At 52.0% G+C, this 13157-nt stretch overlaps 1 protein-coding gene across 2 annotated transcripts in view; it reads right to left on the bottom strand.

The window, feature by feature from the left end:
* Positions 1-1450: 1450 nt before the first annotated feature.
* GRAMD2A (GRAM domain containing 2A) overlaps positions 1451-13157 on the bottom strand; it is a 37717-nt gene continuing 26010 nt past the window's right edge. Inside the window, exons 2-12 of one of the 2 annotated variants that reach the window (XM_063652730.1) lie at positions 11520-11612; positions 10616-10673; positions 10168-10243; positions 9408-9511; positions 8664-8762; positions 8303-8374; positions 7025-7081; positions 5298-5442; positions 4951-5161; positions 3914-4019; positions 1451-3653 (exon numbers count right to left, since the gene is read on the bottom strand). In XM_063652730.1, coding sequence (XP_063508800.1) covers positions 3594-3653; positions 3914-4019; positions 4951-5161; positions 5298-5442; positions 7025-7081; positions 8303-8374; positions 8664-8762; positions 9408-9511; positions 10168-10243; positions 10616-10673; positions 11520-11612 — 1081 coding nt within the window. In that variant the 3' untranslated portion in view covers positions 1451-3593. The remainder of the gene's footprint in view (positions 3654-3913; positions 4020-4950; positions 5162-5297; positions 5443-7024; positions 7082-8302; positions 8375-8663; positions 8763-9407; positions 9512-10167; positions 10244-10615; positions 10674-11519; positions 11613-13157) is intronic. The other variant, XM_054451490.2, reaches the window with a different exon arrangement.

Here is a 13157-nt window from a genome sequence, read left to right on the forward strand (position 1 = left end):
TGACTGGCATTTCCCTAACAGTTAGTGATGTTGAAGATCTTTTCATTGGTTATTGGCCTTCTGTGTATCTTTTTTAGAGAAATGTCTATTCAAATCCTTTGCCTTTTTTTTTTTTTTTAAGACAGTCTTGCTCTGTTACCCAGGCTGGAGTGCAGTGGCGTGATCTCGGCTCACTGCAACCTCCGCCTCCTGGGTTCAAGTGATTCTCCTACCTCAGCCTCCTGAGTAGCTGGGATTACAGGCACCCGCCACCACACCCAGCTAATTTTTGTATTTTTAGTAGAGACAGGGTTTCACCATGTTGGTCAGGCTGGTCTTGAACTCCTGACCTCGTGATCCACCCACCTCGGCCTCCCAAAGTGCTGGGATTACAGGAGTGAGCCACAACACCTGGCCTAATTTTTGTATTTTTAGTGGAGACAGGGTTTCCCCATTTTGGCCAGGCTGGTCTCGAACTTCTGGGCTCAAAGCGATCCACCTGCCTCAGCCTCCCAAAGTGTTGGGATTATAGGCATGAGCCACTGGGCCCAGCCTTTTGCCCATTTTTCAATCGGGTTTTTTTGTTGTGTTGACCTCTGTAACCTCTTTCATGTCACTCTCCCACTTAGTATCCTAGGATACTAACATGCAGATAGTCTCTCTGCTCCTCAGAGACAAACATGTCCTTTCCTATCTTTTGCAGTTGCTGATCCCTCTTCCAGGAATGTGTTGTTCCCAGCTCCTCTCATGACTGACTTCTCATCCTTTAAGCACCAGCTTGTCACTTTGGAGACCTTTCTTAACCATGTCATCTAAAGCCATCTCCCTCTTTACCACTGTTTATCATACTTCATCATGTCACTGTTTCTTCTTGAAAATCACTATCTGCAATTATCTTGTTTGTTTACATATTTACTTGGAATCTACCCGTACATGGAATGTAAGTTAAGTTCCATGGACACAGACATGCTTACCATGTTCATGGCTCCAGTGCCCAGCTTAGTACCTGGCATGTAGTCTTGGCTCAATAATATTTATTGAATGAATGAATCACTACTAGGGGGGCATCACAGGGAGAAAGAAGAAAGGTGATGTGGCCCAAATTGGAATTTTACCTCCTTACATAGGCTCTGGGTCATAGAAAAGGCCACACGAGTTTTCTGGCTCTGAACTCCATACGTTAATTCCTGGATCAGAGGCATAGTCCTGTTTGAGCCAGGGACATTGCTTTGGAGTTGCTCAGAGAAAATGTGTAAGTATTCCCGGTGTCCACCCAACAGAGGCAGAGGGCTGTGGGGGTTTGCTGTGACCACCCTCACTCTTCCCCATATGCCAAGTCCTTTGAGATTTGCAGAGTACTTGGGATTATAGGAATGACTTGGGCTCCATCAGTCTCCTGGGGGCTGAGGATGTCAGTAAGAGTACCTGTAGTGAGTAGTCAGAGGATAAAAATGAACTTTCTATACCATAATACACTAGAAAAATCAAGTTTTTTATTTTAAAATATTTTCAAAGGCTAAGGCCATAGCAAAACAACCCAAGGGTGGTTGAATCAAACTCAGGGAATTAGAGGAGCATCAGCCAATGCAAGCAGGTCTATATAAAATACACATCATTTATAAATGCACACAGCAGAAGGCTCAGTGGCCCCAGAGGACCAGGCAGGGGGACAACAGGGCGAAACAGAGCACCATCTGGAGGGACAGGCACACCCACAACACTCAAGGCCCTGGGCCCCAAGTGCACCTCCAAAGTCACCTACCCTGCGGCATGGCTCTTGCCCTTTCGGAGCCTGGGTATAGCTGAAGACCAAGTTCACCAGCATCTTAGCACATCCACCTATAACTGGCACCTCTCATGGCCTCTGACAACCAAGCAAGGCTCAGAGAATGGATTTTTATCTCTTTCAGCAAGGACCAGGGAGAAGTGCTGAAGCAAGAAGGGTTATTTTCCTAAAAAAAGACAGATGAAAGGGTGAAAGGGGCTGGTTCCAAAAAAAAAAAAAAAAAAAAAAAGGATGGCCGTTCATGGAACAGTGAGTTTCACCTGAGACATACAGATTTGGTGCAAGCAACACAAAAGGCCAGGCTCTAAATTTCATCCTAAAAACTGGGATGGGGAGAGCATGAAGAGACCACTTACTGGTAGTCCCTCCAATTCTCATTTGGGTTTGTCATAAACAGGACAGATAGTCGTCTGCTCCACAATAAATAATTTCCACCTGGATTTAATTCCCTGATTAATCTCTCAGTGTCTGAAGAGGGGAAAACAGTGGCTGTTTCTGACACCACCCACCCCATCACCAGCAACTTTCCCTGATACTTCTGGCCTCCTCACTAAGGCCCTTCCAGAACCTCCAAAGCCATTATCTTAGCAGATGGGAGTCCCAGGGCGATGAGGCCAGAGTTGTGGGACACAGAGAAGAAGAGAAGGCCTTGATAGAGGAAGAGGACTATCCAAGGCAAAACCACCACCACGTCCAACCTCCTCATCCTGTACCTGTCCCCAGAGGTATGAGATAGACCCCCTGGCCTGGTTCCTGCACTGTACTAGGCCCACAGTAGACACTTCCACCTTAGTGGAGAATAGGCTCCATGGAGTGGAGGTCCCTCCTCCATGGCCTGCAACCCAATGACTATGGGGGTGACACAAGTGACCTCTGCCCTGTGATGGCTCAACACCATCACACGCAGCTGTCCAGACAAGCCCCCCTCAACGGGCTGCTGTTGGCCATGCCTGAGATCCGGGCAGGCAGGCAGGGAGTGGACAGCAAGACCTCCGATCCAAGCCTCCACCCTTCCCTTCCCTATTTCCAGGGCTTGGGACACCTTAGAAATGTTTGAACACACAAGGGCAAAACCCAGTACCAGGTCTGTGACCACAGTGATCAAAGGCCCTGCTCCACCTGTCTCACCAGAAAGTGACAGCTGAGGACACAGAATTCGGGTACCTCTGTTCTTCACAGCCCCTGCCACCATCTCCGCCGTGGGCAGCATCTCCCCATAATGCAGCCAGCCACCTCATGAGGGGCCGGCACAGAGCCCTGGCCCAGAGCATGGAAATTCATCTCTGGCTGGAATCCTGGCCATGAGCCCTCCCCTCTGCATTCACAGCTTCTCAGCAGGCCCCTGCCCAAGCCTAACAGGTGCCTGGCTACCCGCAGAGAAGCCTTGTGGGAACACAGTGTTGGGAGGGAGCAGAGCCCACATGGGTGGTTTGTGTTCTGACCTCTGACCCCACCATAGGAGTGAGCTGTGTGGCAGAGCCACATTCCAAATATGAAAGCATGGCCTCTGTCCCTTGAGGTGGCCTCCAGTGTTCTGCCTGTGTGCCAGAACTGTTTCCAAGGACCCAGTTTGTTTGTTTGTTTGTTTTTTCTCATTTAAGTGGTTGCTGAAGCTTTTTGTACAGAATTCCTCAGTTGGTTCCAAAAAATCTGGCTTTTTGTTTGAGTCCAAAAATCGTAGAAGCCAGTTAGTTTGTAAACACGTACTTCAGATCTCTCATAGAGGGAAGAGAAGAGCTGCGGGGAGGAGGAGGGATCTGGAATATTTTCCTTCATAGGCAGTCTTAGCACAGCAGCAGCATAAACCACAGGGATCATTGGTGGAGACTTAGCACCCAGAACATTCTTCTTGGAGAGGGAATGGGGACAGAGGCCAAGTGGCTGTTACCTGCACACAGGAAAGATGTCCACATCAGGGAAAGGGCCCAGAATGCAGACGGACATGGGCAGAAGGGCCAGTGATAACTTTACTTCCCCCAAGAGTGGGCCAGGATGGGACCAGCGTACCCTGCACGCTGCCCAACCTTGCTTAGGGTCAGAAGCCAGCTCAAAACAGGACCAAGTCCAGCCAGGCAGCCTGGCCTGAGGTTCTTGGCTCCTATCCTCAACCCTCAATATCAAAGGCATTAGAAAGAGAAAAGGCCTCACCCTGTGCCCAGGGACTGGGCCGTCCCAACTCAAGGAGCATAACTGCTGCTCTAGCCGAGAAATACGGAATGCCAGATAGGATGAGGACATGACCAGGAAGCAGATCCTGAAGAAAGGGGAAATACGGAGTTAAATATTTCTTCCACAGAAAGAGCATTTCTGGAAGTTCACCAGAAATAGTGGGGACCAAGCTAGCCCTGCGGTTGGAAGAATTAAAGAGCCCTTTGTCCTGCAGCCAGTTCAGGCCTCAGCATCTTTCTTCCCAGATGCCATGTAGGGGTCTTCAGATTCGTCCCCATGGAAGTGTCCTCACAGCCCAGCTAGAGCTCTGGGCCCTTCAGCCAGAGCCCTGGGGGGAGCTCTGGCCAGACAGCCAGAGCAGTCATCCTGAGCCCTGGGGGGAGCTCTGGCCAGACAGCCAGAGCAGTCATCCTACCCTCCCTCTCACCAGCCACCGTGGTCCTTCCTGTGCCTCTGGGAGGCCATGATGATGACCCCCTAGGCGGTGGGCCCATTCCCCCAGCAGGTGCTGATGTTGATGGTCAAAACTCGGCCAGCAAAGCCAGAGGAGGCTGATGAGCTAAGGTGAGGGAAAGCAGGGGCTGGCTGTTCATGTCATTTCCCACGATGCTCCCCGCTCTACTGGTCCTTAGACAGAGGTAGAGACAAGTCAGGGGTTCCAGAAGCTGCCCTAGTGGTGGGCAGTGGCGAGGCCAAGCTTTTCCTCTCTCTCTCCAATTTTCCTGGCCCTCCTTCTCCCAAATCCTTTTCCTCTTCTCAACATCTCCATATCCTGCCCCTCTCCACCAAGTAGTCTTAACCCTAAATTACAGGGTTTCAAGAATAAAAACTGGAGATCCTTTCTCTTGCTACAGAAGGGCGTGCCACATGGCCTTCAGATACCACCCAAGAGCTTGAATTTGACTTAGATACTTCCCCCTGGTTCTGAATAATGAACTTCCCACACTCCAAGGCCCTTGTTCCAAGCACCTAGACACGCAGGTGGGTCTGTCCTCCTCCCCAGTATAGTCACTTACAGCACAAAGAAGACCTTGAGGAGCCGGTAATCCCAGAGCCTCAGCTCCCCAGTGCTCCTGGGCTCCTCCTCCAGCTCGTCCTCCTCATAGACAGCATTCTTTGCAGTGGGAGAGCAGTTCGGCATCTTCTTAGGGCAGGCAGGACCCCAGGCTGGCATGGGCCATGCCCACCTCCCACCATTTTCTGAAGCTACTTGGGCTCTTGACTTTTCTTCATGGATTGGGAGAAAAAAAAAATCAGCTCTCAGAAGCCCTGCTGGCTGTGGTGAGCCCTTTTTATGGAACTGGGAAGACAGAAAGTCTGGCCTTTGCAAGTAGTTGCCATGGACAAGCCCTCCCGAACTTACCAGACATCGGAGGCTTCCTGGAGGGGAAGAAACTGTCTGTGGAGTCCACGGATGATGGAGGGATACAAGGGATGTTGTCTGGGAGAGACAGGGACCTGGAGGAAGGGCATACCTTTCTCCACTTCATCTCAGGGATGAGGACTTCCTGCAGTAAGACAGGAGAAGCTATCTTACCATGGCCCTTGGGATCTCACTTGCCCTAAGGAGCCCACACCAGGTTTATCAGAGTTTTCTCCAGATATTACCAAATATAGACGCCTAGCCAGGGACGGAAGCAGGTACAAGGGGGGAGGGCAGTTGCTATAGCAACCATATGCCTCTCCTCTCTGCTCCCTTGCTGTGACTAGCTATTCTGCCAGCAAACGATGTCTTTGAACACTGCTAGTGTAGAACCACAGTGGGATCTTAGATGAGAGCCAACCCAGATACATGCTCAGATCTGAGGCCAAGAAAGCTCGGCACAACATGTCTTAGGTAGGATAAGTTCTGGCTCCTATCCCAAGACCTAACCTCGGCAGGGAGGACTTAGGGTCCCCATCCACGAAAATGGGAACTTCACCCTCTATCCGGCACATAGTATTATGCATATCACATGCTTGGCTAAACACTAATAGTTACTAAAGGAGCCTTCAAACACCCTAGGGTCATTTCTATGCCATCCCTGCCCTAGAAACTCAGTTCTGCCTACCCAGGGTCCCAGCTGCCAAAGGAAACTTCCGGAACTTTGGCAAATCTAAAATAAGTCTGTCTGGGTTCTTCAGGGATAGTCTTTGGAGTTCTTCCCTAGGGACATCTTTTATTTTTTTTTGACAGGGTCTCCCTCTGTTGCCCAGGCTGGAATACAGTGTTGTGATCTTGCACTGCAGCCTTAACCTCCCAGGCTCAAGTGATCCTCCCATCTCAGCCTCCTGGGTAGCTGGGACTACAGGTACGTGCCACCATGCCCTGCTAATTTTTGTATTTTTATTGAGACAGGGTCTCACTATGTTGCCCAGGCTGGTCTCGAACTCCTGGACTCAAGCCATCCTCCTGCTTTGGCCTCCCAAAGTGCGGGGATTACAGGCGTGAGCCACCACACTCGACTCCCAGGGACATCTTTATCCCCTTGAAGGCCCGCTTGACTCAGCTGAAGAAAAGAGGATGGGCCAGTGGCCCTGCGTCTGTACAGGTGTGCAACCCAACCTGGCCAGTGTTTTAGGGCTTGGACTTCTGTTCTACTCAGAAAGTCAGCCTATTGGCTGGGCACGGTCGCTCACGCCTATAATCCCAGCACTTTGGGAGGCAGAGGCCAGTGGACCACTTGAGGCCAGGAGTTCGAGATCAGCCTGGCCAACATGGTGAAACCCCATCTCTACTAAAAATACAAAAATTAGCTGGGTGTGATGGCAAGTGCCTGTAATCCCAGCTACTTGGGAGGGTGAGGCAGGAGAATCACTTGAACCCAGCAGGTGGAGGTTGCAGTGAGATGAGATGGTGCAACTGCACTGCAGCATGGGCAACATAGCAAGACTCTGTCATCAAAAAAAAAAAAAAGCCTATCTGCTGAGGCCCTGGTGGCTCTGCATTATGGTGTGGCAGGTTTAGGAGATGCCCTGACATAGCATGGCCACTGACTCTTGAGCCTGGTGCCCCAGTTCTGCATTGTGGGCCCCCCCGGGAGGCCCAGAAGCCTCAGAGCTCCAGGCACTGTCAGTCCAGCAGTCTTTGCTCCCAACTTCAGCTCTCACCAGAGACTCAGGTTCCCCTGGAAATTCTCTTACACTCAGACTCTTCTTGCTGGAAGGCTAAGGAAGAAAGGGAACAGCAGTCACTTGTCCATCTGGAACAGGCAAGGTCAGGCAGGGGGAAGCATCAGCCCTCTCCAAGAGAGCTTTACCTCCAAATAAGCCACTTTGTGTCAGGTGAAGCCCAGCCCCCGGGGTCTATAGGGGGCCCCCTATTTAATGCTGGAGCAGAGAGGCAAACCCCAGGCAACTTACTCTCCCACCTGCTGCCCCACCCCTCCCCTCTTCCTCACCATAGGCAGAGAGAGTCATAGGGCATGTTGGGAAGCAGCTACACGCTCCTATCTGTGCATTAAGGAAGCACAAGTGAGGGCCTGGACATAGAGACGGTCCCTGACCTACGATGGTTCCACTTAGGATTTTTCAACTTTATGATGGTGCAAAAGTGATAGGCTTTCTGTAGAAACTGTACTTCAAGTACCTATACAGCCATTCTGGTTTTTGTTTTTTGTTTTTGGTTTGTTTTTTTTTTTTGAGATGGAGTCTTGCTCTTGTCACCCAGGCTGGAGGGCAATGGTGCAATCTCGGCTCACTACAACCTCCTCCGCCCGGGTTCAAGTGATTCTCCTGCCTCAGCCTCCCAAGTAGCTGGGATTACAGGTGCCTGCCACCACACCCGGCTAATTTTTGTATTTTTAGTAAAGACAGGTTTTCACTATGTTGGCCAGGCTGGTCTCGAACTCTTGACCTCAGGTGATCCATTTGCCTCGGCCTCCCAAAGTGCTGGGACCGTACAGCCATTCTGTTTTTCACATTCAGTACAGGATTCAATAAGTTACATAAGATGTTCCACACTTTATTATAAAACAGGCTTTGCCTGAGATGATTTTGCCCAGCTCTAGGCTAATGAAAGCATTCTGAGATGTTTAAGGGAGGTGAGGCTAAGCTACGATGTTCCATAGGTGACGTGTACCTCTATTAAACACATTTTTGACTTATGATATTTTCAACTTTTGATGGGTTCATGGGACATAAGCCCATGAACAAGGAGCATCTGTATATGGGGACACACGGGGGCCCACTGGCCTCAAAGACATGCTTGCAAGCATAGACACACAATCCAAGTACTGTCTCTTGTACATTGAGCCTGAGTCTTTAACTCCCCTCTCCCTGCCCCGTTCCCTGTGCTGGAGAGATGGGCGACCTCCCCCAACACCCTTGTGCAAGACCTGCATCCAGGCCTGAGCGACCTCCTGGCCTTCCTGCTCCCAAGCTCCATACCTGTAGGTGGGTGCAGACTCTCCTCAGCAGGTCATATACACTGTCCCGGGAGAGCAGTGACACAAAGATATACTGGGACATGGAAAGAAAACAGACAGGGGTAGGGTGAGATAAGACTCCTTGCTGTGCCAGCCAGCCCCCTTGTGGATTGGGCACAGGCCCACAGGGGTATCAGGCCGTGAGAGCCAACAGGAGCTCTGCCTAGGAACTTCTCTTCCAGCTTGTTGTACGGCCTGAAATACGTACTGGAGAGCTGCAGGGTGGGGTGAAATAAAGACCTGGGAATGTGCCCGAGTCAGACTGTGGGCTGTCAGGGCTGGGAGTGGGAGACTGACAAGGGAGCACGGCCCAGTGCACTGACCTTCTGGCTGGTGTTGGTGGTGATGGCCAGTCCATTGGGAAGGAGCCGTGCCATCTTGTGTTTTTTGATCATTTGCACAGACACCACAGGAATGACCACCTGAGAGGGAGAGGGATGCTTCTCTCAGGACTAACCCCCAAGGACGTGGTCCCTTTGCTCCCTGCCTAGGGACCCAGCTGTGAGCCCAGCATGGCCACCATGGAGAAGCCTGGCCCCATGTGGGGAAGTCTCTGAACCTTCTACCTTTTCATCCAGGCTCCCCTTCCAGTTGTCCCCACCACCCTGCCCCAGCCTTGGCAGGATGTGTCACTCTTGGCTGTCACATAGGTATGATCCCTGTTATCCAGGAGGCCAAGGATGGTGGCTCTGGTAAATCTCATACTCTAGTAATGGAGCTCCCTAGGCTACTTCTTGGCCACAACTAGGGCTCCGCCTAAATGTGACATCCCACTCTGATTCTCAAAGCATTTCTGAAATACCCAGAGGCAGAATGATTTGGGTGTGAACTGTTCAGGCCAGCTCAGGCCAGATGTGGGGTCCAGATTGGGGCCCCTGTTTTTGAAGGGCAGGACTACTTTCCCGAACACTGGATGGGATGCCTTGAAGCTGCGCATCCAACCAGCAAGGGGCTTCACCCAGGGCCCAGCATGCAGAGAGATAGGCATGACTTTGAGGCATGCCCATGGGGCAGGAGGCTGGCTCTCCCCTCACAGGGTCATGGCAGCCCTTACCACTCATTACTACCTTGATATCCTTGCCAAAGAGGCTGGCATGGAAGCAGAGCCAGTTGGGGGAGATGTAGAGCCGGCCCTGGAGGAGGAGGTCCCTCTGGAGGGCACAGGAACACACTACGATGTCACAGGAGAGAAAATGGCCATAAGCAAGGTCAGCCCAGGAAGCCCCAGGACCTGGGTCCTCACACTCTGGAGTCCAGAGTCCAGCCTCAGGACCTGTCTTCCTCAGACTCCCCCTTCCCCACCGCAGGCCCCAAACCCCAAACAGTCCATTCCCCGGCATCGAAGGGTCCTTCTCCTGACTGCCCCTCCACTCCACCAGCCTGCTGGATGTTTCTTCCTTCTCCACCCATGCTCCAGAGGGTCCAGGCAAGTTCCTGCCCTGATCTCTGAGCCTGCATTCTCACAACCTCAGGCAGAATCCCTGACCTTTCCCTGCTCTGCTCTGCCCCAAGAGCCTTGATTGTGCAAATGCCCCCGCATGCTCAGTGAGAGGCCAGAGCAGGTAAGAAGTCACTGGTAAGAGCAGAACAGACACAAGATTCCAAAGCCCTGACGTTTCCCCAAGAAAACCTTCAAAAATGCAATGCTATGTCCAAACCAGCCCAGTCTTCTCACCAGCCCAGTCTTCTCACATTCTAGGGGAGTGGTCCACATCTAAAGGACAGCCAGTTCCCATTTCTAAGTCGTGCTTTGGAGGCTCCAGAGCAGAGGCCCCTGGCCCCAGGCACTCTGGGTGCCTAACCAGCTATACCAGGGAGACAGCTCACCTTTGAGAACCACTTCCTCCAAGGGAACATCCTTAAACAGCTTGTGGTATTGCTGGTTGTATTTATTCAGTGTTATCTGCAAACACATGGGCTGCGTCTGAGAAGCCCTGGGAGATGAGACCGCCAAAGGGGCCCTGCTCCAGCCAACAGGAAATGCCACAGCCCCCTGGCCCATGCTGGGGCCTTAGCATGAGGCAGCTAGTAAGCAGCCAGTGAGTATGGAGGGCTGTGTGCCAAGCACAGCTTGTCTCCTGGTGCTGCTAGGTCCTGACAGGCAGCTTGTACTAGCTGAGGGGGACATACTACTCCCACCCAGGAAGGGATACCCACTCAGGTCTCCTGATTTCCTGATGACAGGCCTGGTGGCCAAGGAGTCAAAAGTCACTGAATTCTGGCAGCCCAGGACCCCTTCCTGGGTGAATAGTGAGAAGTCAGCCTCCAGACTTACCCCTTCTCGGCCACACTTCTTTATCTCTTCACGCTTCAAGCCTTCTGGCCAGTGCAGACTGCAAAGGAGACATTCCATTTCAGGAACAAGGAACCCCAGTCCTGCCCATGCGTCCTCAGTGCCACTTCTGCCCTGGCCTTGAGCCAGAAGCTTGAGGCAGAGATCAGAGACTAGGACCCTTCTCTAGGGGACACAGCAAAATGACAAGTACAGCGAGCACACAGCTATACAGCTCATCCCTGGGGGAGGGCACTGCGGGAGGCAGGGAGGAGTCGCCAAGGGCCCACCTTTCCCGATGTGGGTGAGCAGCATCTCCTGGAGGTGCGCCTGGTCTCCCAGAGATGCTGAGGAGCTGCCCACCTGGGTGTCAAAGACCCTGTCCCATTTCTCTGGCCAAGGGGTAAGCAGGGGAGCAGGCATTGCTGGAATAGGGGCCAGTTTGGGGTATGGGTGAGGTGAAGGTGTCAGACTCACAGCTCCGGGGCCTGGCCACAGGCCATGATGCCAGCAGGACTGCCCTCCCTGCCGCCTCCTCTCTGTGGCCTGAGCTCTGTTGTGGGGAGCTTGGCACAGACTCACCTGACCTGGCTGAGGCTACCACACTGGGAGAGGGGGATGGCACTGAGAAAAAAAGGTAAACCTTTGCCTTGGCCGGGTTGGCCCAGAGCACAGGTGAGCAGGGAGGAGGCTGGAAACGCGAGAAGCATGGACTCTGCTAGGTCCCAGTGCACTGGGACAGGCCTGAGGGGCGGGAGGAAGAAGCCTGGGGCAGCCTGTGCCTGACCTCACAGACCTGCAAAGGGGCCCCGGCTCAGCCTTGAGGTCCTCTTACAAACGGGTCAGTTCCTGAGGGCTTCCCACCCTCTAGTCTGTGTCTATCTCTGACTGGGAAAGGGGTCCTCACCTGTAGTCTGGGGGATCCTCAACTCTGTCTAGTTTCTCTTTGCAGGACACAGGACTGTTCAGAGAAGCTGTCTTTCTGTGCATTTGTTGGTTGCTAGGGAAAAACAGGCCCATATCAGGAAGGGGGCTTCATGAGTACACCTTTCCCTAACAGCCCCACCATGCCCAGGGCCGCTGCCTCTGTCCCCCACCCAAGACTGGCCCTGATATTGAGGGTGACACTGAAGATGTCACAGTTCAGAGGCAGCAGCGCAGGCAGAGGTTCTGGGATGGCTGACGGAGTAGGGGGGTCTCACACAGCATCTTTCCCGAAAGCCAGAAGTTCTGCTTATGCCTAGGCTGGGAGGAAAATCAACCTGTCTATCTCATCTCCAGTGCCAGGCAGCTCGTAGGCCAGGCTGAGTGAGGCCTCTAGCCCCACCCTTGAGGAGGCACACTGAGAGGGAGGTCCCTGAGACTTGCTTATGCTGAGAACAAAAGTGTCCAAAGTACCCGCGCAGCATGACTGTAAACCATCAGGTTCCGGGAAAGTAGGCTGAGCACAGGAGGCCTTATCAAAGCTCAGGAGCTGATGCGCTGAAGGTGTGGGAGGTGGACGCCCATCAGCCTACAGGTGAGTGTGGCCAGGAGGGGAGGAGCCGTCTTATACCAGGAAGTGGCCTCAGTTACCTTGGGCAGTCAGGACAGCTTGGTGATGAGAGCCAAACCATCTCAAAAATGTCCCTGAGGGAGAGCGTGGGAGGGAACAGGTCCTCTCTCCCTGGGCAGGTGGGGCTCTCCAATGGCCTTCGAGTTCCTGCCTCCTCTAATCGCTCCAAAGAATCATTACCCTGTTCCTGCTCCTCCAGGCTACACATCAGTAAAGCCTGAGCCGTCAAACCAGCCCCAACCAAGTGGGCCCAGGGGCTGACCAAGAAAGAGAGGGTGGCCAAGAAGCAGGGCCATGCTGGGCCAGTGTGGTGGTCAGGAACAGGTAACAAGGTCACGTGCAGATTAGGAGCTGGAGCCTGGAACCTACAAATCTCAATGCTCAGTCACACTCCGCTCTGTGACTTAGGCCAGCCAAAGTTCTATTCTTCAAGAACAGAGTTTTCGCCTCAGCCCAAGATCTGCCAGGACCCTCAGAGATTGATTCAGCCTCACCCCCTCCCACCATACCATTGTACAGATTACGAAACTGAGACCTGCCAAGGGACAGGCTGTGTCCGGTACTACAGTGAACAGCCAGTGACCTCACCCACAAAATCAGCCCAGCCATGGCCATGTGGCCTGGTTATTTCTGTCCTCAACCTTAGAAAGGATTTTGCCACACATATCAACATATACCCACAACAGTCTTGTGAAGTGACAGATTTCACTAGAGATTTGACTCTCAAAGTTGATTTCTGGATTTATTTGGTTCCATCATGTCACATTTCACAGAGGTTTTTTTTTTCCCCCTTTGATTTTTAAAGATTATAGAAAATATGAAAAATATATATAAGATCAAAATCACCTAAAAGAAAGATTCCCCAAAAATCACCCAAAGAAAAAAATGTATGATAAACATACAACCTATGTAAATGGTTATATAATCTATAATTTGTATACCCTACTGTGGCTTAACCTGATTTCATGAGAAATTTCCCATGTCACTCAC

This window comes from Pongo pygmaeus, chromosome 16, assembly GCF_028885625.2.
Source record: "Pongo pygmaeus isolate AG05252 chromosome 16, NHGRI_mPonPyg2-v2.0_pri, whole genome shotgun sequence".
Taxonomy (NCBI): domain Eukaryota; kingdom Metazoa; phylum Chordata; class Mammalia; order Primates; family Hominidae; genus Pongo; species Pongo pygmaeus.